The following is a 25,817-nucleotide window of genomic DNA, read 5'->3' on the forward strand; positions in this document are numbered from 1 at the left end:
TCCCATTAGCAAATGCTTACAGCATGGTAAACCAGTTTGTAAAGTTAAAAATTAAAGTATTTGATAATTTGCTAAACTTGGGAAATCTTAAATTACACCAATTCATTACCTCCTTTTTTTCTTACAGTTTTAGCAGAGCAAGATAGTGCTGCAGCTCAACAATATGTTCGTCAGGGATGTCCAACAGCACTCCGAGCTGATCTGTGGGCCCTCATTCTCAATATTTCTAATCAGCCAGAGGTAAGAAGCAAAGTGAGAGTAAAATATGAAAGCTAGGTTGAAAATACAAAAGTGCAAGCACGTATCTTCTAGTGAACTTTTTCCAAAATAGAAATGCTCTACTGAGTTGTCACAGAAACTGATAAACATTTTATGAGAAATATACACATGCATGTCAAAAAACTCCATGCTGTAGTAAAGTCTTTTAGGCTCTTCCCTATTTTTTTTTTTTTGACAGCTATACGAGCAAAATAACATAGAACAAATTATTCAATTGTTCTGGTTAGCTCCTGAGGTTTTCCTACATGGTGCTGACTTTTTCAGAAGGAGACAACAAAAAAAGTCCTGGAAATAAGACTGAACCTCTCTTATCTTTGCGCTCTCTCTCCCTCTATATATATATATAAAAGATAGGCTATTTGAACCTCATATGCATGCACATATCTTATAAATTGCTTTATATATTATTGACTATACTCTACATGTGTACAATCAAAAAGACATAAAGAGGAACTAGTAAGATGTGGATTGTTTTCATACTCCCTTGTACAGGAGCAGTTTTTCATAGTACCTTCTATTTGATGCAAGTCCTCAACAATTAAATCTTTTGCAGTATCCGAAGCCTAATATATCTTAAAAAGATAAATCCCTGTTTAAATCTTTGCAGAATTGTGAGTACTTTGATGCAAAACTTTTATTGAAAAAAAAAAAATCATGCATACATGTAAATTTGCTCATAAATGTAATAATTTTACAGTATCTTATGTCCTTTGAGGATGTAGCCATTTTCTTGTAATACTGGGACGTTTATTGGTAACTACATAGTCCAATCATAAGATCTTGCCCTTAAAAGCAAATATAAATCTTGTTCATTGACACCTTGCCTAAGGAATTGAAGTTATTTGATCTGATATTAGAATTACTTAGTTTATTTCTTTTTGAAAAAATAAAATAGGCTTTTGTGTCTCATAAATAACAGATTTAATTTTCTGTAGAAGAAAGAGCTGTTGAAATAATAATGAAATTTTTTCCATCTTACTTAAGATTCTTAACACTAGATTTAAGTTATTTAAAATTACAAGGAATATATATTATATATATAATATTATATAGGAATATAATAATATATATATAATTATATGTATAATATTATATAGGAATATTAGAGGTGTGAAAATAATGTTGTTTGTTACATTGCATCTGTTAATATTCTTTTAAATGCTGCATGCTCTAAGAGCATTTTTCTCTTAATGTGGAAAATGAAATAATTGAATAAATGCTGTTTTTATTATTGAAAGTCACGATAATAATCAGAAATATTTCATTTTATGTTCATGTAAAGCACAAGTTGTTGCCGAAATAGATTTATTAAAATCTCTTTCCTGAAATTCACATGGACAATTTTCAACAGTTACCTTTTTTAAAGAGGAGCAGCTGTGTCTGCCTATTAGTATATTTTTCAGCCACACTGTTAGGTCCTGTAAAAGTTAACTCTACTTTATAGTTGTTTTTAATATGTGCTTATACTGTGCACAAAATGTGAATATTTTAGATGTTAGTCTAAAGGTTAGTCTCTGCTGTGAGTTTATTAACTCAACTTACTGTTGAGTAATGAGAGAAGAGTACATCAGCTGTTTGATCACAAGTGCTCATGTATGTGCCTTTACTGTGTAATAAATGGTAGTTCGGCTCCAACTTATTGCAAGGATGCATATGGACCCTTAGGTCAGAGCAGCTAATACATTCTTGTTGACATAATATTTTACCTTGAGATAACTTTCTATTCAATTAGCAAATGATACTTGTCAACTATAGATGAAGAAGCAAAATAAACTATATATGCATACAGTATTCTGAGTTTCAGTGCAGTAGACATTCTACAGGGTCCAGAGCCTTGAAACTGAACTGAGTAGACTGTGCAGGGAATTATTGGTGAGACAGTATTTTGTGATGATGCTGAATGACACCAAGTTGGATGGAAGTGTTGATGTGCTTGAGGGTAGGATGGCTCTACAGAGGGATCAATGGGCTGAGGCCAATTCTATCAGGTCCAACAAGGCCAAGTCCCGAGTCCTGCACTTAGGTCACAAGAACTCCATGCAACACTGCAGGCTTGGGCCCAGCAGAGAAGGACCTGGGGGTGTTGGTCAACAGGTGGCTGAATATGAGCCAACAGTGTGCTCAGGTGGCCAAGAAGGCCAACAGCATCCTGGCTTGTATCATGAATAGTGTGGCCAGCAGGACTGGGGAAGTGATTGTTCCCCTGTACTCAGCACTGGTGAGGCCCCACCTCGAGTACTGTGTTTATTTTTGGGCCCCTCACTACAAGAAAGACATTGAGGTGCTGGAACATGTCCAGAGAGGGGCAACAAAGCTGGTGAGGGGTCTAGAGCACAAGTCCTACGAGAAGCAGCTGAGGGAACCAGGGTTGTTAAGCCTGGAGAAAAAGAGGCTGAGGGGAGAGCTTATTGCTCTCTACAACTGCCTGAAAGGAGGTTGTAGAGAGGTGAGGGTTGATCTCTTCTCCCACGTAACAAGTGATAGGACAAGAGGAAACAGCCTCAAATTGTGCCTGGGTAGGTTTAGATTGGATATTAGGAAAAATTTCTTCACAGAAAGGGTTGTCAAGCATTGCAACGGGCTGCCCTGGAGGTATTTAAAAGACGTGTAGACATGGTGCTTAGGGACATGGTTTAATGGTGGACTTGGTAGTGCTAGGTTAACAGTTGGACTTGATGATCTTAAAGGTCTTTCCCTCTATAAACAATCCTATGAAAGAACTCTAGAAAAATGAGGATAAGTGGCTGGAAAATGGTAATGATAACAAAAAGTGGTGAGTAAGGATGGATGAAGTGATGCAGTCTGCAAATTTGTCACTTTGAGACTGTTGAAATAAAGGATTGCAAAACAGTAAAATACAAAATCCAGCCTCCTTCCCTGCAAAGAACAGAAATTTTGAAGTCTGTGGACAAGATGGGGTATGTTGGGAAAATCATCTAAGTTGGTGATGTAAGTGCATATGAATGTTTTTCTATGATGCCAAACTGAAACTGTACCTTCTACTGTAACAGCTATCAGAGTCTTTTATCTTACTTTTCAAGATTATTTTTGCATAGCTTAGTATAGGATTTGTTATCCTGGGCTCTAAGTTACAGTTGGTTTATGGACTTTGAGTACTAAAAAAATAAATGCACTAAAAGTGTAGGTTTTCTGACTGAGAACTAGCAGACTGCTCACGGATCAGGTAGGGTTAGCACATGGGTTACTATAGCTATGTTGTAAGCTGGATGACCAGAATTCATTTTAAGCGTTGTATTTACTAGCATGTCACAGAAATAAGGCTGTAACTACTGCCAGAATGCTAACACGTTGAGATATTCTTGCATATGCTAAATACACTGCTTTATTTTTTGTAAAATATAGCAAAGCAGTTTTCATATACATGTAGCTGTTTTATGATCTGTTGTATTTCATGTAGACTTTATTGATTTATCTAACACTTTTCTGTATTGTTTCTCTGCTGGAGTTGAATTGTGTGGTTGCAGAGATTTCTTGCTGTAATATTTCTGATTTGCAGTTTAGACTCTATTATGTTTATAGCTATATGAATCTATAAGGACCGTGAATTTCCTTTCTTTAATCTAAAAAATTATGCGGATTTGGTATGGGCAGCATTGTGTGTTTTAGCATCCAATATTGTTGTTTGGCAAATTTTATTCAGTAAAGCTCAGCCTTACAAAGCTAATATACAGCCAAGCAAGAGATGATACTAACAATCTAGCATCATAATAGGAAAAATGATAACCTGTAAGCTCTATATGCAGGATTATTTAGAAATGTGTAAGCACATTGCCTGGCAATGAATTGTTTATTAGTTTTGATTTGTAATGGTACATTTTAGAGAAACTGTGTTAAAAGAGCATTTTTAAGGTTGCAGAGTCAAACATTTAAAGCTGAACAGTGTCACAGTTAATATTGTCTGTGCAAACGGTCCAGTTTGCTGTATATTTATATATATATTATAGTATGATCTTGAATCATACAATCACAGCTTTTTCCTGTGGGATGTCTGCCAAATTGATTGCACAAAATACGTGGCACACACTTACTGTTTAACGGGGTTTTTTTCCCCTTCTGTTCAGTGTGTTACCCTATTGTTTATTCACTGCATGCTGTTCAGGCAGTGCTTAGAAAACAAAGTTGTTCATTATCTCATAGGCTTTTTTTTTTCCCTCTAATTTTTTTGAGTTAATGGGTTGAAAATAAATCTTAATTCTGAAAATTCCAGTATGCAGAAATTCATAATGCTTTGCTACAGCTTTTACTGAATTTAATTTCCTAGGTTTAAAAAATTAATAAGTAAGTGAGGTGGTAAGTTCATAATGGAACATTACGTAACTGTATGCCTTATCAGAAGGGTTTTTTAGATTAGGATCGGTATCCTAAGGTACCCATTATACCGTTCAAATATCAGAGAAGCCAGTACCAGTAATGGACTGTCATCATCTTTGACTGGAGAAAGACGTACATTGCAAGTAGATTTGGTATCTGGTAAAAGGAGAATAAGCTTTGGATCCTCTTCAAGGATTTGCCAGTAGGGACTTTCTTTAATTCTTTTTGCCATTGTCTATGTAATCTGATTAGCTTTTTTGTTTTGTACTTGTTTCTGGCACTTCTGTGCTAGAATCTACAGCTCACCTAATTAATGCTGGTTGCCATTCTTTAGGCTTCATCCAGTTCTCACAAATCTTAACATCTCCTTTCTAGGCTCCCCAGCATCAGTCTTTCTTCATATTCCTGGTTCTGTGCTTCACTCACCCATTTCTTGTATTAGATTTGAGAGGCAAGTATAGAGAGTGCAATCACATGGTGAGGATAACCGAAAAATGAATCATGAGCTGGCTACAGTTCAGCAGTGAGAGTGCAGCTCCGGTGCCAGGGATTTCATGACAGTGCACAGGTGGACTGTGCCTGCACAGAGGCTGCTGAGTAATCCAAACCTTAATTTCGAAGACAGTGAATCACCAGGTTCTGCTTAGACTAGCTTTGGTGGGTACTGCTGAAAGATACTGTTCCTTTTTGCCTCTGAGCTACTTTCAAAGCTCCCTTTTCCTTATGCTGTCAAGTGGATGCAGTATGAGTTTTTTAGGTGGAAATTTTGGTATGTGGCTTTGTAAGGTCAAGATGACTGGGCACTACAATCCTGAAATGTACTTTGTTTCAATTTGGAAAGATCAGTATGTTTGGAGGTGTAGTAGGAAAAAAAAAAAAAAAAGTATATATAATTTTGAGAAAAGCTACAGTCTATATAAAAAGGAAACATTTTACAAATCAAATTTACGTTAAGATTTGGCTTGACAGAGAAGAAAGGTTGAATCAGATGAAAATGGTAAGATTTTGATTTTATACTTGAAAACATTTTAGGCTAACGAATATACCACATTTTTGGACACTCCTGAGACTTGGTAGTAGTCAGTTGTCTCATCTGGAGGAAGAAAAGCAGCCAATAAAATAGTAAAATGGGACCTGAATCTTTATTGAAGCCTGACTGAAGCTCTTAAAAACATTCCTCACTGTGTGAGAAAAACTGATCACTAAGCAAGAGAGTCATGTGGCTTGAAAGTAAATTGTGACCAATCTTGTTTATGATTCAGATATAAGGAATAAATGTATTATTACAGCATGAATCACAAGCCTCTTGTCTTACTAAGAGGCATGGGCAAGATCCTCGTGTAGTCAAGTTGCGACTGAAAAACTGTTGTGATTCCCAAGCCCAGACTTCATTTTGCATCACAACAATCACAATTTAAGAGAAAATGAATGCCAAGTAATGAGTTAAAATCTGTATTCCTAGAATAGTTATGATTGGTTTTGCCTTGCAAGTCCCTTTTTAATAATTTCTGATTTTTTTCCCAAACTTTTTCTCATGAGTTCTAGTTCAGGTGTACAGCTTGTCCTTCTGGTCTTTTTACTAAATTATTGAACTGTTAAACTATTTAAGTATTGTTTTATTCTGGTAATATTTGACCCTTTTCATTTAAAATCATATTGAAGAAACTATTCCACTGAATTATAAAGAACGTGCATTCAGTTTCTGCGAGTTGCTGAAGAATCTGAGCCCAGTTGTTCTCTCTTATAAGACAGCGCCCTAAACATCAGGTTGCTTATTCTTGCCAAATTTTTAATTGATTGAAATAATTTACCCCAATTGAAACAAATTAAGGACAAGTATTGGGAAGGTTATATATCATTTATGAATATGGTTTTTTTGTGCGGAAGTCTGTTATTAATACATTCAGTAAAGTCATTCCTTGCATACCAAATAACTAAGTCTATTCTAAGTGTGAATAAATCAGCAGCAATTAAACTTAATACCAAGTTATTCTGACTGTTAAGTTGGATGGACCATGTACTTAAGTGATTACTTTTTAATTGTGGTTTTACAATAATTTTAATAATAACAGGAGAATCTGTGGACTCTTGTAAGCAAATGTAAAACATAATTGAACTGCTTTCTAATTCAGGAAGGAGAAGGTTAGCACAAAACACTGGGCTAGTGATAGTGTTAACTTGTGGTTTGGAGCCACTGTGTGACCTCATGTGAAAGTATTTTAAGAAGAAGAAGAAAACTTGTTTCTGCATATAAATTTAAAGTGTTCTCTATATGTGTGTAGCACAAGATTACTCTCCTGTTTAATACCATTTTCATCTCCCACTTCCAAACAGCCTTTAGCAATTGTTCAAGGCAGTTCTAGAGAACTTAAAACGAGGAAATGATAACAGGAAACCACGAGGTTATTAGAATCTCTTTCTGAAGTTGCAATAGATTAGTACTTGCATTATCTAGTACCCTTATAGCCATGAGTTTCATTGTACCATTTCTTATGCAGGAGTGCTTGCATGTACAACAGAAAGAATTAATCATGCAGTGTGCTTAGCATGAAAAAGAAGTTTTGGGGTTTTTTTGTTTTGTTTTGTTTTTTATTAGCTCCTTCTGTTCTAATATATAGTCATTTGAAATGGCAAAAACCAACTTCAGATATTATTCACTTGGCAGTGTTACACTTAATTAGACTACAATATTGATGCTTTAAAATTGTGACTTGAATATTAGAGTAGTTCTCTGTAGCTTTTAAGAACACAATGCTACATTGATACTGCAAATAATTTCCATTTAGTAAATATTTATGTTTGATCCTTCCTAAAGAAATAGTGTAGTATTTATACCTCCCCTCTTCATTTCTCAGAAAGAAAAATGTAAATATTTTCCCTGTGGTAGTTATCAGTATTCAATAAATACAGCTTTTGTCCACATTGCAACTTAACAGTTTAATAATATATTAATTCTAATAGTTTCTAAGTGTATACTCTTCACCGCTTCTCAGTTTTGGATTAATACAAAGAACAGTACAATGTTCCCTAGCCTTCTCTTATTTATTTTTTTTTCCATTCTCTCCCTCTCAAGATTTCATCTTACTTCCTATTTGTTCTTTAAATTTTTACTCCAGACTTAGGCTTTTTGCAAAGAAATCAGCATTAAATATTATGTAAAGCTTGTATGTGTGTGGTGTCCATAGAGACACATTGAAATCAAAATAGTTTTTTGAAGTGGGAAGGAACTTTGGGACTGCTGATTTAGTTTATGAATTATTCCAAATCCATCTGAAACTGTGTTATTCAATTGTAGGCATAATGGCAGAGGAGGGTTTAGGGGTTTAGAAATTACATGATGATAGTGCAATATGTAGTTATTTTATTCCTTTGCAAGCTCTTTCTAAGAAGAACGCGATAGAATAAGCAAAAGCAGAGAAGTGTTTGTTCTCATTGTTCCCCATCGTTTCACCCTTGTGTATGTTCTGTAGACATTCAGGAAGTAACTGGTGTTTTAAAACAGGTGTGAGTTCTTTGTATTCTTCACAAGATTTTTTTTTATATATTTATCATTTCATCTTTTCACAAATTCAAACTATTTAGAGATTCCTATTAGATTAACATCAAGTATATTCGAGGCTTTTTACACTGTCTGCCATACCATCCTCATAGTTAAGCTTAGGAAGTGTGGGTTAGATGAGTGGACAGTGAGGTGGATTGAGAACTGGCTGAATGGCAGAGCTCAGAGGGTTGTGATCAGCCGTGCAGAGTCCATGTGGAGGCCCGTAACTAGCGGTGTTCCCCAGAGGTCAGTACTGGGTCCAGTCTCACTCAACATACTCATCAATGAACTGGATGAGGGGACAGAGTGTACCCTCAGCAAGTTTGCTCATGACACAAAACTGGGAGGAGTGGCTGACACACCAGAAGGCTGTGCTGCTGTACAGCGAGACCTGGACAGGCTGGAGAGTTGGGCGGAGAGGAACCTAATGAAGTTCAACAAGGGCAAGTGTAGGGCCCTGCACCTAGGGAGGAATACCCCCATGCACCAGTGCAGGTTAGGGATTGATGTGCTGCAAAGTAGGTCTGCAGAGAAGGACCTGGGAGTCCTGGTGGAGAACAGGATGACCGTGAGCCAGCAATGTGCCTTTGTGGCCAAGAAGGCCAATGGTACCCTGGCATGCATCAGAAAGAGTATGACCAGCAGGTTGAGGGAGGTTATCCTCCCCCTCTACTCTGCCCTGGTGAGGCCGCATCTGGAGTCTTGTGTCCAGTTCTGCGTTCCCCTGTTCAAGAAAGATGGAACTACTGGAGAAAGTCAGCGGAGGGCTACAAAGATGATCAAGGGACTGGAGCACATCTCTTATGAGAAAGGCTGAGAGACCTGGGTCTGCTTAGCCTGGAGAAAAGAAGTCTGAGAGGGGATCTCATCAATGCTTAAAGGGTGGGTGTCACGAGGATGAGGCCAGACTCTTCTTAGTGATGCCCAGCGACAGGACAGGGGCCAATGGGAACAAACTGGAACACAGGAAAATCCATCTCAACGTGAGAAAAAACTTCTTTGCTTTGAGGGTGACAGAGCAGTGGAACAGGCTGCCCAGGGAGGTTGTGGAGCCTTCGACTCTGGAGATACTCAAAACCTGCCTGGATGCATTCCTGTCCAACTTGCTCGAGGTGAACCTGCTTTAGTGGGGGGTGGTGGGACTAGATGATCTCCGAAGGTCCCTTCCAACCCCGACCATTCTGAGATTCTGTCATTTGCAGCTACTCACTAATGCTAGAAGATATGACAGAACCTATTGGTGGAGAGGTGCATGAAAATAGAGGGTAACAAAGAAAAAAAGCATAATTATTTGAGCACTGAAAAGGTTTTAGGTGTAGAGAGACCCAACAGTTGGCAGATACAGATCTTTGGTTTGAACTAGTTCCTTCATTCTCATTTTATTAGTTATCTAAAGGGGAGCTCGTTTTATAATCTCTCATATCTGCCTCATTTCTTAGGGGTTAAACTACAATAAACCATGATAGAATGCTTCATAAATTATGCAGTGGGGTTTTCAGCTGAATATATGCTTATAATTTGGTTTTTTAAATTGTTAAAAATTGGGTCTGTTATTTCAAATATTAAAGTTGTATCTCAGAGTGATGATGATAATATTTTTAATTTTAGGATATCTTGTATTATGAACAGCTTAAGTCAAATGTGATTCAGCATGACCTTTTAGTGGACAGCCTGATTTACAAAGTAAGTCATTCACTAAAAAGTGATCAAATGATTTATATACTCATCACACCAGTATCTTGGGTTTTTTAACAAAGAAAATGTTAGATAGTTTGATTTTAAGGAGTGTAAGAATAATTAGTGTGAATTTATTATTGTAAACTCTGTCCTTGTGCCTGTTTTGGCTCTTGTGTAAGACATTTGTTTGAATTGAGCCATTAAGTCATAAAGAAACCATAACTTCATTTGAAGGAATAACTGGTTTTGCCAGCAAGATAGCACTGGGGTCTGGCTGCTTCTGTTTCAAGTTTCAGTTCTGAGTACTTTAATCATCAAGTTAATACAGTATTTTTTAATTTTAAAATATGGAGTATGTATTAACTACAGCTCTTTCATGACTCAGTGGTGAAATAATGTCTTCTACCAGTGTTAAGTTTAGCTTCTATGGAATTCTGAAAAGATGCCTTTTGGCTTCAAACTGCTATATTTTTTGATGACAGGATGTAAAGCTGACAGCGAGCAACGATGACTACTATTTTGTATTTGAGGATTATTTATATCAGGTACGTAACTATTTTTTCTTAGAAAAGCTAGAAAGTATACTCCTGTGGGATTATGTCATCTTTGGAGTAAGGATTGCCTTTGTGTTTCATGTGTAGGCAGAGTACAGTGGAACCCTACACAGATGCATCCGTTTGCTGCATTACATATACTTTCCCTTCTGAATAACAACGTTGTACACTTAAACAGGTTAAGCAGGACAGGCTTCTAAAACTCCTACTCTGAAGGACCCTACACAATGTCTTTCCAATGCAGCAAGTCAGAAAATACAAAGTCAGCCTTATGCTTCTCCTTTCCAGCCTTGCAGTAATAAAATTATTGACAGCTGTGGCACACAGAGAAATTAAGACTTGAGAAGTATATTCAGGGTTCTAGTTTAAAAAAAAATAGTACTGCTTTACAGTGACCTGCTGCAATAAGCATAAGAGATATTGTATTATCATATTTTTAAATTGAAGACATCGACTCTGAATAAGGTAGTGACATTTATAGCTACTATTGGGATTGCTCCCATTCCAAAGCTGCTTCTAGCAACGGGGAACCCATCTAATATATAAAGAATTATCTTTGTTGCTGCCTGTCAAATGCCCTTAAATAGAAGGAGATTACATTTATGAATTTCCTAATGTGTAGTTGATTGCAGTGTCAACATAAATGTCATGCAGCAAACTTACCATTTCCACAGTGCTTTCGATTTCATTAGTCACATCTGTTAGGTTAGACTTGCTTAATTTTTTGTTTTAGAGCTATGTGAAACTAAATGATTTCTTCTTTGATGGCAATATGTAAAACTGCTGGTGATTTAACTAACCAAGAAACTATCCTTAATGCTGCGTAGTCTATATAGATATAAAAATACGTGTTGCTGTTTAAGCATACTGTTCACTCATGTCTACATATAATATTTTAGCATAATAAGCATTTAAACATTAATACTTAAAATTATAACCTCTTGAAATTATAACCCTTTTTACTTAAAAATAGTTACAATATTGAGATCTGTGTCTGAATTTCTGAATTAAAATTTGAAAAGTGATGACATAATGACAACTGAAACATTGATATCTATTCACTAAAATATTGACATGTAGTTTTTCTTGATTTAAGGGTCAAAGATGATCTTTATTATTGTAACAATATCTCTTCATCATGGAATCTGAAAATCTTATTCTTATTTCTGCTTCATTCATTATATAGATTACCAAGGCATATTAATTAATCATTAACAGTTCCTGTGGACACAGGATTATAATCTATGGAGTATGTACTAGTATACAGTATAGTCTTTTGGTTTAAGACCATCAGAAATAGATTTTTTTCATCATTCTCAATATATAGCACAGTTTGATATTTTAATTTTTTATATATCTCTAGTAAGTAAAAGAATGATTACAGAATGAAAATCATTAAAAGTACTAAGCTATCCTCAGTAACTTGAAGGAGTCACCAAAAATCTTTGAAAAATTAAGTGGCCAGTTTTACTGCTTTGAGGCAAAGAATATCTTAGACTTCTAATTACCAGTTGCTCTAGTTTTGTTTGGTACTTTGTGGTATTCTTCAGACACTTTTCTAGAAGAAAGTTATCCATTTTCCTTGATAAATTTCTCTTCCAGCCTAATTTGCAAATGCATTTCTGCCAAATGATTTTGTTCTGTGGCCCTTGGAAAAATTCTGCAGTATGAGTCACTCTGATATGGAATATTATTTATTGATTTCATATGGTAACTGGAATTAAATACTGTCAAAATAAAATAGGTAATGTAAATGTTAGTTTAAACCAGGTAAATTATTTCTGTTTGCACTGGTTTTGTGGGTTTTTTCATGATGAGTTACTGCCTCTAGAGTTTTCCAAATCATTGAGCAGAGTGTGGCATTTGTCTGTGTATTACTTAACAGATAAAGCATCCATCAAAACCAGAAAACTTGGGCGTAAAATAACAATGAGAATATTTGGTTGGCTTATTGGTACCTCTTTAGTAGCATGCAATCCTTTTTGGGAAGAACACTGTGAAATGATGTAGTTTATTTCCTTTAATATCTTTGCTTTCTTTCTCCTACAGTTTATGAGGTTTTATTACCCCTTTATAACTATTGAAATAGCATACAGTTGCTTTTAATATAGTAATTTCTTTTTGATAAAAGCTTTGGCTTTGTTTTTTTTCTTTTTCTCAGTCCGTTGAATTCAGTGATTCTCTTTTCAGTTGTGATTATAAATATCCAATATTTTGCCAAACATTGGAAAACCCTTAAAAAGGGGTTTGTGCCATTGTTTTCTTTATCATTATCATTTTTGTGAATGAGAAAAATTATATATGAATTAATAATTTTTTTAATTCATTCTTTCTGGCCAGAAGTTCAATTTGAATACTTTAGTCTTACATCCTGGATAATGAATACATGCAAAGAACCTCAACAGCAGTTTTTAGGTATAATCATAACTTATGTTTGAGCTAGAGTCTATCTCTTACAAAGATGCGTAGTAAAGATGCATAGTCTCAATTTAAAGACTTCCAGATACTGGTACTGGAAACTGTATTCCTAAAAAAGGGGACCTCAAATTAAGGTTACATTCTTTCCCTTATGAGAGAACATAATTTATGTCCTTTTTAGATTAGGTTCTTTTTCTCTCACCTCAGTTAACATATACAGAGAATTACGTTTGCCTGTGTATTGTTATTGTCAGCTGTATTTTGGCAGCTATGAAAATGATTGTGTATTACACAAAAATAATATTTAGCTTAAACTGTTTGAGATAAAGAAACTATTTTCTAAAAGATGTTTGTATTTGAGAAATAGTTTTGAGGTTCAAAAGAGGAAAAAGTCTCAAAATATGACCTGGTTTCCATAAAAATAAAAAAAAGCAATGATGTTCAGATGTCACAGTGTTTTGGTTTTGCATGTTCCCCTTTGACAAATGCTAATATTGCTGCTATCTGGAAAATGTTTGCAATAAGTAGTTGAAGGAAAAATCCATTCATTTTTATTCACAATAAATTATGTAGTGAAACACCATCTAAAACATTTCCACCTTTTACACCTTGGCTACAGTTACAACAAACAAACAAACTCCTACAACCTGCAAGAGCAGAGAGGCTTTAAGGTATGCAAAAAAAGTAAACAGCAAGTTGAAATCTGTCTTACTTCTGCCCTCTTGTGTACATTCTTGATAGTGCAATCTTTCATTGCAAGAAAACATCAAAATTTTAATGTATGATACTAATTATTACTTTTTTTTACAGCTTCATGTAGGATCAGATTATTTCTTGTTATTTTTTTTCAATGAATACTTTTACTATTCAATTTTATACTCAATCGCTGTGAATACTGGATTTTTCATTTATGTAAACAAAACAAAAATACAAATATATTTTACAAAATACAATGTGCATTTCATACCTTACGGATATGAGGTGAACTTTATAGTCTGTGCTTTTTGAAAGAACTGCATATCACGCAAGCATTCTGTAAACCTCCTGGAAATGAAAGCCAATGTAAGGATCAGTCTTTTAGAACCACACACATGCAAAAATGTAAATTTTTTGTTTGCTTATTCACTTACTAGGACTTCCCCAGGCCATAGTAACTGAATAGAAAGATAATCTAATAGACATCAAAGCAGCCAGTTGTGTGCACAGTCACTAATGATGTGACAGAAGGGGATAAACCCGTGCTGAGAGGCAAAAGGGAGGGTTGGAGAATGTGGATATTATACTGACAACAAATAAATGTGAAGGTAAATTCATAGCAGATTCAAAGCGAGCCTGGCAATTTGAACAGGAAAGTAAATTAAGTTGGTCAAGAGCTTTCAACCTTATTAGCTCTCATCAATAGCATCTAATAGGTGCTAATTAAGGCAGGTCCTTAAATCTGTTTGACATTGCTTTGTTGATCCAGTAAGTCAGCTGATTTTTATATGCTGTCTTTTCTACAGGTATTACTCTGTTTTTCCCGAGATACATCTGTACTGGAGCACTTTACTTACAGCAGTGCCACCCCACCCAAATCATACATACGAGGTAAAAGGAGTTGTTTTACAAAAGGTTGTATAGATTTTTGTTGACTGCTGCAGTAATACAGTATGTGAATTTGCTTTGTGTTTGTTACACCTAGTGGACTACATTTAAAAGGATGTTAATAAAAACTTCATGTATCCAGTTGACATCTGCACAGATTCTGACAGTCTAGAAGCTGATCACATGAAGGCCAGATTGAAATGTTGTTCTTTTAGTGCAGTTTTCTCTGTATAATTCTCCAGTGTTTTACCAAAATAAATTGAACCCACAACTATGACAATATGGTAAAATCTTGACAAGATCTATCTTCATCAGAGCTAGACATTTAAATACACAATGTTGTCCTCTGTAATTTCAATAAATATAGCAACTGGAAGTGGTGGTAGGATGTTATATTCGCAAAGCAGTGAATTTTACAGATATTTGTAGACAGGATCAGAACACGTTGCTGAAGAATTGCGGGCTCTGTTCAAAGGTCTGGGAGAGTAGAGCTCTACCAAGCAGACTTACATTGATTTTCTTCAAAGCATGGCATCTTCCAGAGTGTTAGCTTACTTTTGGATGTTCTTTGGCTTCAGTTCTCATATGAGTCTTAACAATCTTAAATTTGTTGGTTCGGTCCACTTGTCTTCTCTGCCAACTTCTAATGCCATACGTCTGGACGCTGTTTCTTTGCTTCTTAGATCCTCACCTGCCTTGGCTTTACCCAGAAGTTCCTAATTTTGTCTTCCTTCTTGAATCATTCATTCATCCAATAAGGTTTTTTTCCATATACCTTTGCTTTCTCTGTTCCCATTTTCTTCCTTGGTCCCTCGTGTCAGTGTATTAGCCAAATATGATCCCCATATCAAGTACTTTTTTTTTAACAGGACCTCTGCTGACAGTTTTCCTCTTGCTGCTTCTTGTCACTAGAGGCAATGTTTCTTTTCTAATGTTTTTTTCTTCCTCCTTTATTGCTTTGTAGGTCTTTTCTCTCTCTTTAACTTAATTAGGGAGTTTTCTTTACCTGCTTCTTGAACCAAGAAAAGGGCTCACCTGAGAGCAGAACAGCAGTGGGATCCCAGGTCTTGCGTCAGGCACAGAGCCACGGCAGCCCAGAAACACAGCTATGGGGAACATCCTACTTATTCCTAGACAAATCCGGGGAATGAAGTTGCTGAAATCTAAATCTCTGCTAAACTTGTGCAGTGTAAATCCGAAAGGCTTGTAGGTCCTATTTTTGGCTAATTTTCCAAGAGATGTGCTTTACGCTAAAAATACTCTCCTTCCAAATTACAAGTCTGGCCTACACAGCAAACAAACTGTTGAAAGGAAAAGTGAAAAATATGTTTTAGTTTAGTGAACAACTGATTTCTGCAATTGGAAAATACTGGATTTTATTTTCATGGGGTGGTAGGCAAGAGCTTTGCAGTATAATTTTGAATTTAATTCAGTTGATTCATGCTACAGGAAAATAAGTCCAGATTCCATTGAGCCTGACAAAAGTTCCCTGTGCTAAATTCTTCTGTGTGGAGTGAACAAAATACACAGAGATCTAAAGCATCTCTGAATATTCTATAAATTTTCATATAAGTAATTACATTTTCTAGTTGAATTTTGTCATTTTAAAACTAAAATAATTACAGTTTTTAATTAATTGTGATTATGACTAAAAACATTTTTATGTTTTTTCTAAATAAATTTAAATAAGACATTTTTTCTAAATAAATTGTAGATTTTAAATTATTAGGTTCTGTAGTTAAAATACAGCTCCCTGCAAAATTAACATGTTATATTAGTTAAGTTATTCTGTACTATCAGTGATTGTCTTGACTTAATTAATCTTTTGTATCCCACAGATTACTTAAACATTTTTTGTTATATCAAAGCTATACCATTTGCTTTCCTCTCTGTTGCAGGCTTAATGAAGCCTTGAATACTTTTTATCTGTTCTTATATGTTTTTAGATGCCTTTCCTGTCCCTAGGTCAGTCTGCCACAGCATGTCAGACTTATCCCCTTAACCTTATCCTGTCATAGAGCTTCACTGTCTTCAAGGTCTGCAGCAAACACCTTTAGAGCTCCTAAGACACACCCAAAGAAAATCTGTATGGGACAGCATTGCTGAAATCTTCCTCCTCTTTTTTGTTGTCATCCTCCCTTATTGGTGCTGCATTTTAGTTTTATATCTGACACCGTACCTGTCCTATTGCATTGCTTGCTTGTTTTACACAATATCAAATGGTCAATAACATAATTAGTTATGATTTTTATAGTTGTAACTTAGAATCTACCTTTTTAATGTAGATCTTGAGACCTTTTAACAGGTTAATCACATTTTAATTGTTTGATGATTCACAGGAAAACTGGGAATGGAAGAGTATGCTGTTTTCTATCCTCCAAATGGTAAGAATTAGACTATTGCCTCCTCTAGTGGTAGATTGGAAAGATACAGGATTTTTTTCTCAAATACATAACTTCTTTTTCTAGTACAAATTTTGTTTTGCTGTTATTCTGCGAAATTCATTAATTTAAAGGAGTAAGCTGGACTGAAGCTACTCCAAAACCACATTCTGCCTGGTGTTAGTAGTCACATACAGGGTTTGCCTATGTGTGAGGGAAGGAGAAGGAAAACAACTTCTGGTGCAGCAGCTCATATTCCAGTCTTGTATCACCTCTGAGAGGATCTGAATGATACATGCTGAAACTGTCTGACCCCCAGCTTTTCAGTACTCAACAAACCACACCTTAAAGTCTTTTCCTTTCAAAATCTGTGTTCATTTTAAAAATTCAGACATAATTAATCTGTATGGTTTTAAGTTAGTATCATTGCTGTTGTTGTTACTTCAGTTACTAAAATTCTTTTTTTCAGCTCTTATTTTGACCGTTTCAATCCCTGTCTATTGAATTCTTTCCCTGTTTTTGCGCTGCATTTGTATTCTAAGTCCAAACTCTTTGCTCTTGCTTTCAAGGCTTTACATCACTGTCTCTGGCCTTGTCTTTCATGTCTTCTCTGTTCCAGTGGAGTCAGTCGTAGCACATACTTTTGTTCCCCCTTCCATTTTTGCCTCTACAATTCTTTGCAGCTTTGTAGCCATGGAGCATTGTCCCTATGACCTTTTGCCAAAGCAGCTCCCTCTTACCGGTCCTATACGAAAATTAATGAATGGGAGCTAAGATCGGCTGGAAAGGAAAACTGTCATGATACAACTGCCAAGTCCTCTAAATGTTTTATCTGAGCACTACATGAATTACTAGAGGTCCTGGCCTCCTTTTTTCCTGCTCCCACCTTGTCAGTGCGTGCGATTTATGGGTTGTCATTTATCTGAAATTAGGTTCTGATTTCAGCAAAGCTTATATGTAATAACTTAATGGAAATGGAGCTTTACTTGGCTTTCTAGGAACTATAGCATGTGTTTAAGCACGTAGTTGGTTGTACTGAAGTAAGTGATACAATTCCTGTATTTAAATATTTACAAGATTGAGATCTGAGAAATATTTTATTCATGGATAAAAATAAATACAAAAAGACAAAAAAAGAAATATTTTATTTTGTAGGTGTAATTCCTTTTCACGGCTTTTCTATGTATGGTAAGTATGACTCTTACAAACTCTTAAAACCTCAGGATTGCTTTTTTATCATATTGAAGTTTAAAGCTGTATGTACTTTTCTGCAACTTTTAAACTTGTGTGTATTCTGTTTCTTTGTATATGAAGACTGTATATAATTTTAAAAATTCCAGGCTGGTTCTATTTACTTATATTATAGGTCGCTACCGTGTGAGAGTTCCTTCTTTGAGAGCTAATAGCTGAGATATACATCTTGATGTATATGAATAGAGGGATAAAGTTTGTTGACAGAGTGCTCTTTTCTTGTGTTCCAGTTCTGGGTAGACCAAGTTACGTGTGAAAAAGAGTTCTTAAAAACATGAATTATGTGAAAGGCCTGTTGTTGTATCCATTTGCCTACAGCAGGTGTTAAAGAAGCATTAAATAATAGAATGGTTGATACTTTACTACACAGAGGAAAGCTCAAATGTCAACAAGATTTCTAGGAAAAGAGCAGAAAAATCTCAAGTCTCAGACGTAACAAGGCAGCTAGTGCAGAGACTCCCAACAACGTGAGACTATTTGTTACACCTTTCCAGTTTTTTTCCTTTGATTTATCAAAGGTGTTTGTGGCATCACAGCATAAGCAGATTTTAAGATTATACTTAAAATTATGTGTTTTGCTAATAATAAAGATTAATGATCACACGATCATTAAAATCAGGCGATTTAAATGTGAAATGCAAATTTGAACCTGAGTAGAGACTCCTAAGTCTTTGCAGTAACTAACAGCTTAGTTACAAACTCTTCCTTAGGTACTCAGTGGGAGGCTGTCACTTATGTGAAACCGCTTTTCAAAATGTTTGGATTTGACTCTGCCCTTGAGAACGGCATCTCTCAGACTGGGTGTGAGCTTCGTCCCTCCCTCCTGTCCTCTCTCTTTGCGAGGGCTCAGGATGTGCTGGTTGTGAGAAGGAGGGAGGCTGAAAAGCAAAGCAGCAGAAACACAGTATCGTAACTCCAGGCTGCGGGTACAGTAGCTGGGACCAAGCAGAGCATTCTGTGTATTCCATGCTGTGCTGCTGTAGGAGGAAGTATTTGGGGCTTTATGTAAATTCAATACACTTTTGCATGTTCACATGCATACACGGGTAGGGTGCCAACTGTTAGGCACTGTTCTGTTATCCTCCTGGCCTTTATGTACATACGCACGCTGCCAAGTCTTCCACCTCCATCTTCAATCATTAAAAACATACAGGCTAGTAACAGGCTCTGCTTTTCTTACCCCTACGCAAATACGCATTTCTGTGAACATTTCACCCTACCTTAGCACCCTACCTTTCATACATATATGCCACTATTTTCCATAAAGCCACCTTCTCTGATAGATATGTATATGAAAATGAATTCACACATGCATACACTCATAAATATATAAATGTACGTATATCTATGTGCATATGTATACATATGTATGCAGGCTAATGTATCCATATCCCCAGCTCTGTGTAAATAAAAGTAGAAGCGAAGGTGAACGTAGAGATAAGAGACTATGGATGTGTTAAAATGTAAGCTGTCATCCATAATGAATGCACCTGTAAAATGAAGCAGTAGATCTGATAAGTGGACAGATGAAAAGGCTGTTTACAGAAGTGTTTATAGAACAACTGTCTGTGAAATGTGCATTGGATGAATGGAGTAGCAATCGGAGGGAACTGATCATGTTTGTGCAGCATGTACATACATATTTATCTATATGCTAGACTTTTACAAAAAGAAAAAGGGGACTAATTGAAAAAAAGTTTGAGAACTGCTGCTTTATAAACATAGCCAACTCTTATTTCAAATCAGGTATACTAAAGGACCTCTAAACATTAAACTACCAAATGTCCATGGCTTTCAGATCTTGTAAGAAATAAAGAGGTCTCTATCAGTCTGTCATACTTGGGTGATGCTGTTGTGGCAACCAAAAGCTATTTTTTAATATTCTCATGTTCACAATGCCCATCTTCAAGCAGTGAGTTTATTCTGGTCTTACAAATGGGGAACCAAGTTGAAGGTCGCCACTAGCCCAAGGGCACATTGGAAGTTACAGACGGTTGAATCAAACACTTGCACTGTTCAGTATAATCATTGCCCTACATCCCAGAGAAACTATCCTTAAAGTATATTTCCCATGCTTCAGAAGACAGCATCGTAGTGAGCAGGTTCTCATTAGTTTAGATTCTTGAAATATATAGCGCTGTTAACTAGCATGTATTGTTCTCCCTTTCTTAACTTTTTACTTCAAAAAATACTCTGTTATAAAATATTTCTTTCTGAATAACTGGTTTAGTATTGTTTTTGTGAATTGTACTACTATAAATTGCTTGTTTTTTCCGCATACTTCATGCACTTAATCATTGGATTCCTTTAGCAGTTTACAGTGTTGAGTCAATTATAATTCTTTTATCCTTTCAGTTGCTCCACTTTGTTTTCTGTACCATGAACCTTCCAAATTGTATCAGATATTCCGTGAGATGTATGTGCGTTTTTTCTTCAGACTCCATTCCATCTCTTCTCATCCTTCTGTAAGTTCATTAGGAATTAAAATCCACTCACTTGATACTCCGTTTGCTATGGAAACATAAGATACAGTGGCATGATTTTCTATGCGATTGAAATAGATCCTTTTAAATATAATAAATTGTTTCTGGTAAGCTTGGAAAAATTATTAGGTAACTCCAATTTGGATATTTTTGGATATTTCTTTCATCAATGTTAGTCTTTGCTATAGAATATCATGTACTTTAAAATAGAACAGCCCTCATTTTATGAGGGTGTGGGGGTTTTTTGAGGGTCAGGTCTTTTATGTAAATGGCTTCTCCTTTCAAGAAGTCACATAAATGCATATTCACTTTCGTTTTAATTAATGACACGTAAGTGCACACTTTAGTATTTTCTGGGGTAGAGGGGCTAAAATATAGTCTCATATATACAGATATTGTTTCAGTGATATCAAGTTAATGTCTGTTTCTTTAATTCAAGTATCTTTGTGTGACAGCACATGCTTTTTAGCACTACTAGATGAATTGAAATAATTTAGTTATATTTATGACCAGGACCAGCTGTCTCGAATGTAAGACAATTGTAGAAACTGGCTTATATTCTATTTTTGAAGAATAAACCATGGTAATATTTTTTTTCTCCTTCAGAAAATGCTGAATGGTTATATTACTTTTTGAAAACATTTCCTGGTTAAAATAAAACCATTTCCTTGATATACCATTTCAAGGCTGTGCATTGTGCTTTCAGTCATTGATAGCAAGGAAACCGGTCAGACAGGAATCATTCATTTTCATGGTAATTTCTAAAAGAAATTTTAAAATGTGTTTACATTTAACTTTTTTGTAGTTATCTCCATAGTTGTTTGTTTTTACTTATCAGAGAGGTACTGTTTCTCATATCCTCTGTTTTTTAGTGCAACTGAGGTCTGTTTCATCAAAGTGGAAGTATTTCAAGTAGGTCATATTATAATAACCCACTAAGTAACTTAGAGCTGAAAGGAACTGTCAAAACATATTATGTTGCTAATATATACAAAGAATTGTAGGAGCAAGGCTTTAGTGACTGAAGACATTAGAGCTGCTTGTCCCCTGCTTACCTGAGCTGTATATTATATCATTAATAGTGTTTTATTGCTTGAACTAAAAATTCATGCATATTTACATGCTGATACTGCTTTCTCAGATTTGACAGGATGAGCGTTAGTATTCAGGGTATGATCTTGTCTCATTAGGGCATTGTATCATTGTGTTTGCTGTTTGAGACTCTTCTACAAACCCACCTGCCCCAGCTCTTTTATCACCTTCGAGAAATTGGGGCTCAGCCGTAAGTACTTCTTTCTGACTGCAAGTGTTGCAGGTTCATTGTTCTGAAAATGCTGTTCAGTAGTATTTTAATTTAAAAGATATGGGAATTTTTTTCAGAAGTGCAAACATCAATGTATCATTTTTCCTTGAAAGTCAGTTGGAGTCCTTTGTCTAACCTGCGTGTATGTGCTTTGTGCATTTCTTCTATGAAAAAGATATGAGAATTGCTCTATGAGAAACACTGCATTATTCACCTAAGTTTCAGTTATTCATGTCATATCTGATGGAACTAAGTGATTTATTTCCTAGGGGGCAGAAGACACAGAGATATGACAGTTACAGCAGAAGCTACTGGAAAGGGAGAGAGAGCAAGAGGCTGTCATTCTATGGTGTACTCATGGCATCAAGTGCAATAGAACCTGAAAGTCTTGCTGTTATAATTGGTATCCATCATAATAGCAGAATAGCAGAAACAATGAAACATTGGGGGTGATAATAGCTGAGGATCCCTCTAATGTGATTTTTTGGTCAGAATATTTTAATGATATTGGTACTTTGTCAAATAGTTTTCTATTGTTAAATAGTTTTCTGATGGCTGTTGCAAAGGAAAATATGGATTATTAATGCAGCAAGAGAAAATGGCTATTCTTCCTAGAAGAGAAATGCAGAAAAATAATGAAATATTTTCAATTTATAGAGGATTTGTCTGATCACTATGGGAGACAGAAATAGAATAACTGTTGTTTATCACTTGTTTGCAGGCTAAGAATTTCATTTAAATGGATGGTACGAGCATTTTCTGGTTATTTAGCTACAGATCAGCTCTTGCTTCTGTGGGACAGAATCCTGGGATACAACTCTCTAGAAATTCTTGCTGGTAAAAGAGTTATTTTTATACAATGTGTTAAATTCAGATGGATGTAAAGCAAATACATGTTAGCTTCAATGTATTTTGTGGCAAGGCGAAAACAGTTGCTCTTTGAATGCTGAAAGAAGATTACATACATGCCAAAGAGTATAACTTTTAGACAACTAGAATTGCATAAATAATGTATCTTTAACAAGAATATGTGAGGTAATTTTTTTTTATGATAGCACTTCAAAAATGCTAAGCGCATTTAGCTTTTGAACAGAATATAGGATGTTCTCCCAGCTTCAGTGGTAACAATAAATGAGGTTCATCACCTTTCACAAAATACAAGATTCGTGTTAGTCATTTATGATGAGTACTTCTTCAGTACTTACAGAAACTGAGAGTTCCCCTGATTTTGCTGGATTTCTTCTTTCAAAGTCCCATCTTTTAAGACACTTTGAAAGTTTTGTACTTATTTTTTATAAAGGAAATAATGTCCTAAGATTTATGCAAGGTTTAAGATGGGGGCTCTAAAGATGACATGTATCTTCAGTTGGGTCAGGTTTTTAAATATGAAGTAGGTGAATAGAAGAGAAAAGGTTTTGGTTCCATTTGTACGTATAAGACAGCTATGTAGAGAGATATAATTATATAAGATAGTACAAAATAAGTGAACATTTTTTAAAATGTTATATAATATTCACAACTGAAATATTGCAATTTAAATAAATTAAAATTATTGGCTTGGAAATGAACTAATTGTAAATCACCTTATCCCTTTTAATTAAAAGCTAGTCATCTTAAACTCAAGCATTTTCACTCAGACTTTTCTGAAAGAGTGCTGTGGTTTTCCTATTCATTTTAAACAATGGCCCAAAAAATGAAACACAGCCATCCATTGTATATTATTCTTCAGAATCAAAATAATTACTCTGAGGGAGTGAGAATGGGTATTTTACATCAAGATGAATTCTAACCACTGATTAATGGGTCAGCAACTTAAATATTGGGCATTTTCTTTCAGTCCTGGCAGCTGCTGTGTTTGCTTTCCGAGCAGTCAACCTGATGGAGGTGACATCGCTGGCTGCAGCTGAAGTAAGGATAAGTTTCAGCTGGAGGAGATTGAAATAGTTTCTGATGCTTTGCCAACAAGAGTAACTTAAGCTTCACATGGCACGTGGTACATAGTGCAAATCTTTCTGCCTAAATTCTTACCTTAGATAAAAAAACTAAGGAAATGGTGAACATGCAGTACATAATACTGCTTTTCTGGAGCAAAAGGAAATAAAAGAGTGTATGTGCTACAAAAAAATGCAATGTTATCAAGTTATTTTGTACAATCGGATTTTTTTCCAATTTTAATATAGATTTGTTTGTGGGTTATATTATTTTTGAAATATTGTGGAGGTTTGTACCCTTTTTTTCTCAGGGCATTTTAATGTAGTTGCTTCTGTGCTTTTTGATATTACAAAAATTTTACAACATTATTTTTGTGAATACTGAATCCAAAATTTTACTGTGAGTACTGTCATTTTACAGATGGGAAATGAAGAAAATTAAGTCATTAAGGTGAAGATTATTATTGTTTATCTCCAGTAATTTGTTAAAACATATTTTTTCCCCAAAATCTGATGATGTCTGTTTTTAAAACTTTGAGAGCTTGTGATGGCTCTTTCTTTTTCTTTTTTTTAAACATACTTTCATGAGAAGACATTGACTATTTGAGTCATTACGTCGGACTTACTTCACAAGTACTAGCCAAGCCACAGGATAAGGATTCTTAATTCCCAATTATTTTTAGAAGCAAGTTGAAATATTAGACCCCTTATTCACCCATGATGCCATGTATATTTGAAGTAATGCTAAAGGCTAAAATAAAGTTACTTGGTTTATGTATGTAAACATGCTTTTTCTTTGAAATGTTAGAATGAAAAATAATAAGGCATTCTGCACACTAACATAAAACAGTGTAATTTGTTTCTAGTCAGGTCTGAATCTAATTATTGTTAGTATTGTAGTCAGTATTTGATTTTTTTTTTCTGACTTCTTGACTTGCTTTAAAGAAATTTGACTCAAATGTCAAGTTTAACAAGCCTTTTTGGTTTTTATCCTAGGCTGTACTTGCTGACCTTTCAACCCTGAAAGTTATGCCTCTTCTTCAAATCTTCTTGTTCGCTACTGTCACTTGATCTGCTTCAACAATACTGGTACCACAATTCCAGTCTTTCTTGAGAAGCTAATCATCAACTATGCAATGTCTGCATAAAACCAAAATTAAACTGTATGTATAATATTAATTTAGAAATCATGACCTTAAAATTTTCTAACTGAAAACAGTAACTTTGCACAAGAATACGTGCAGTGCATGCTACTGAATTTCACCGTAACAGCAATGGTTATTATCTGTACATTGAGAATGACTGCTTGTGCAAATAAACAATATGAATCAGTGTCTGAAATGCATGTAATATTAAGTTAATTAAAGTAAATATAATTCGGGATCTGAGTGTTGTGGTGTTAATATCAGTTGTAAAAGCTCTCTTTTAATATGAAGTGACTTTTTCAAGCTCACAGCTTAGACAATATCAGCTCGAATACCATCAAGAAAAGGAAGTTGCAAGATTTTCTTCTCATTTTCTAAGAAAAAGATAGGATCATATGCCAGTTCTGCTATCTCTATCTTATTCTCTTCACAGATATTTTCTCCATGTTCTTTCTCACGTTAGTTTCTTCCATTTATTCTTTTCACATACAGAGTCGTAGTCACGCATTCCTCATTCGTCTTCAGTTAGGTATACAGCTCTGTCGGGCACCTTCTAAACTCCTACCCAGAGTCCCATCAAAGGCCCCGTGTCGTAAAATATGTTCCCCTGCAGAGAAGGCCTGAGCATAGCTTCCTTCAGAACTTGTTGGAGCCAGTCCTTACATGAGCCAAAATATTCCCTGGAGATCAATGCCAAGAGTCCTTTTGCCGTGCCCCACACCCTCTTTGGGAGAGCAGTGCTACGCCTTTGCCAGTTTTCCAGCCTCTCTGATTCAACAGCTCAGGCTGCAGTGCAGAATCCAAACTCATATCGATGTGTGACGGATTGTCACTACGCTGTCGGGCTGGCTCATCATCTGCTGCCTTTTTGTGACGTCTTACAGCTTTTTCCACTGCTTTGTTTAGTACCAAAGTTGGAATCATTAATCTGATCTGAT

General features: G+C 35.4%; 1 protein-coding gene across 1 annotated transcript in view; it reads left to right on the plus strand.

Annotated features, from left to right (window-relative positions):
* Positions 1 to 25,112, plus strand: part of TBC1D19 (TBC1 domain family, member 19) — a gene marked incomplete at its 5' end in the record, with an annotated part of 44,622 nt that extends 19,510 nt beyond the window's left edge. Inside the window, 11 exons of the mRNA XM_009880707.1 lie at positions 128 to 240; positions 9,761 to 9,835; positions 10,312 to 10,374; positions 14,304 to 14,388; positions 16,725 to 16,769; positions 17,922 to 17,954; positions 20,373 to 20,482; positions 21,691 to 21,782; positions 22,525 to 22,640; positions 23,641 to 23,711; positions 24,731 to 25,112. Of these exons, the coding sequence (XP_009879009.1) occupies positions 128 to 240; positions 9,761 to 9,835; positions 10,312 to 10,374; positions 14,304 to 14,388; positions 16,725 to 16,769; positions 17,922 to 17,954; positions 20,373 to 20,482; positions 21,691 to 21,782; positions 22,525 to 22,640; positions 23,641 to 23,711; positions 24,731 to 24,805 (878 nt within the window). The remainder of the gene's footprint in view (positions 1 to 127; positions 241 to 9,760; positions 9,836 to 10,311; positions 10,375 to 14,303; positions 14,389 to 16,724; positions 16,770 to 17,921; positions 17,955 to 20,372; positions 20,483 to 21,690; positions 21,783 to 22,524; positions 22,641 to 23,640; positions 23,712 to 24,730) is intronic.
* Between the last annotated feature and the right edge of the window lie 705 nt (positions 25,113 to 25,817).

This window comes from Charadrius vociferus, unplaced genomic scaffold (assembly GCF_000708025.1).
Source record: "Charadrius vociferus isolate BGI_N301 unplaced genomic scaffold, ASM70802v2 scaffold42, whole genome shotgun sequence".
In the NCBI taxonomy this organism is placed as follows: domain Eukaryota; kingdom Metazoa; phylum Chordata; class Aves; order Charadriiformes; family Charadriidae; genus Charadrius; species Charadrius vociferus.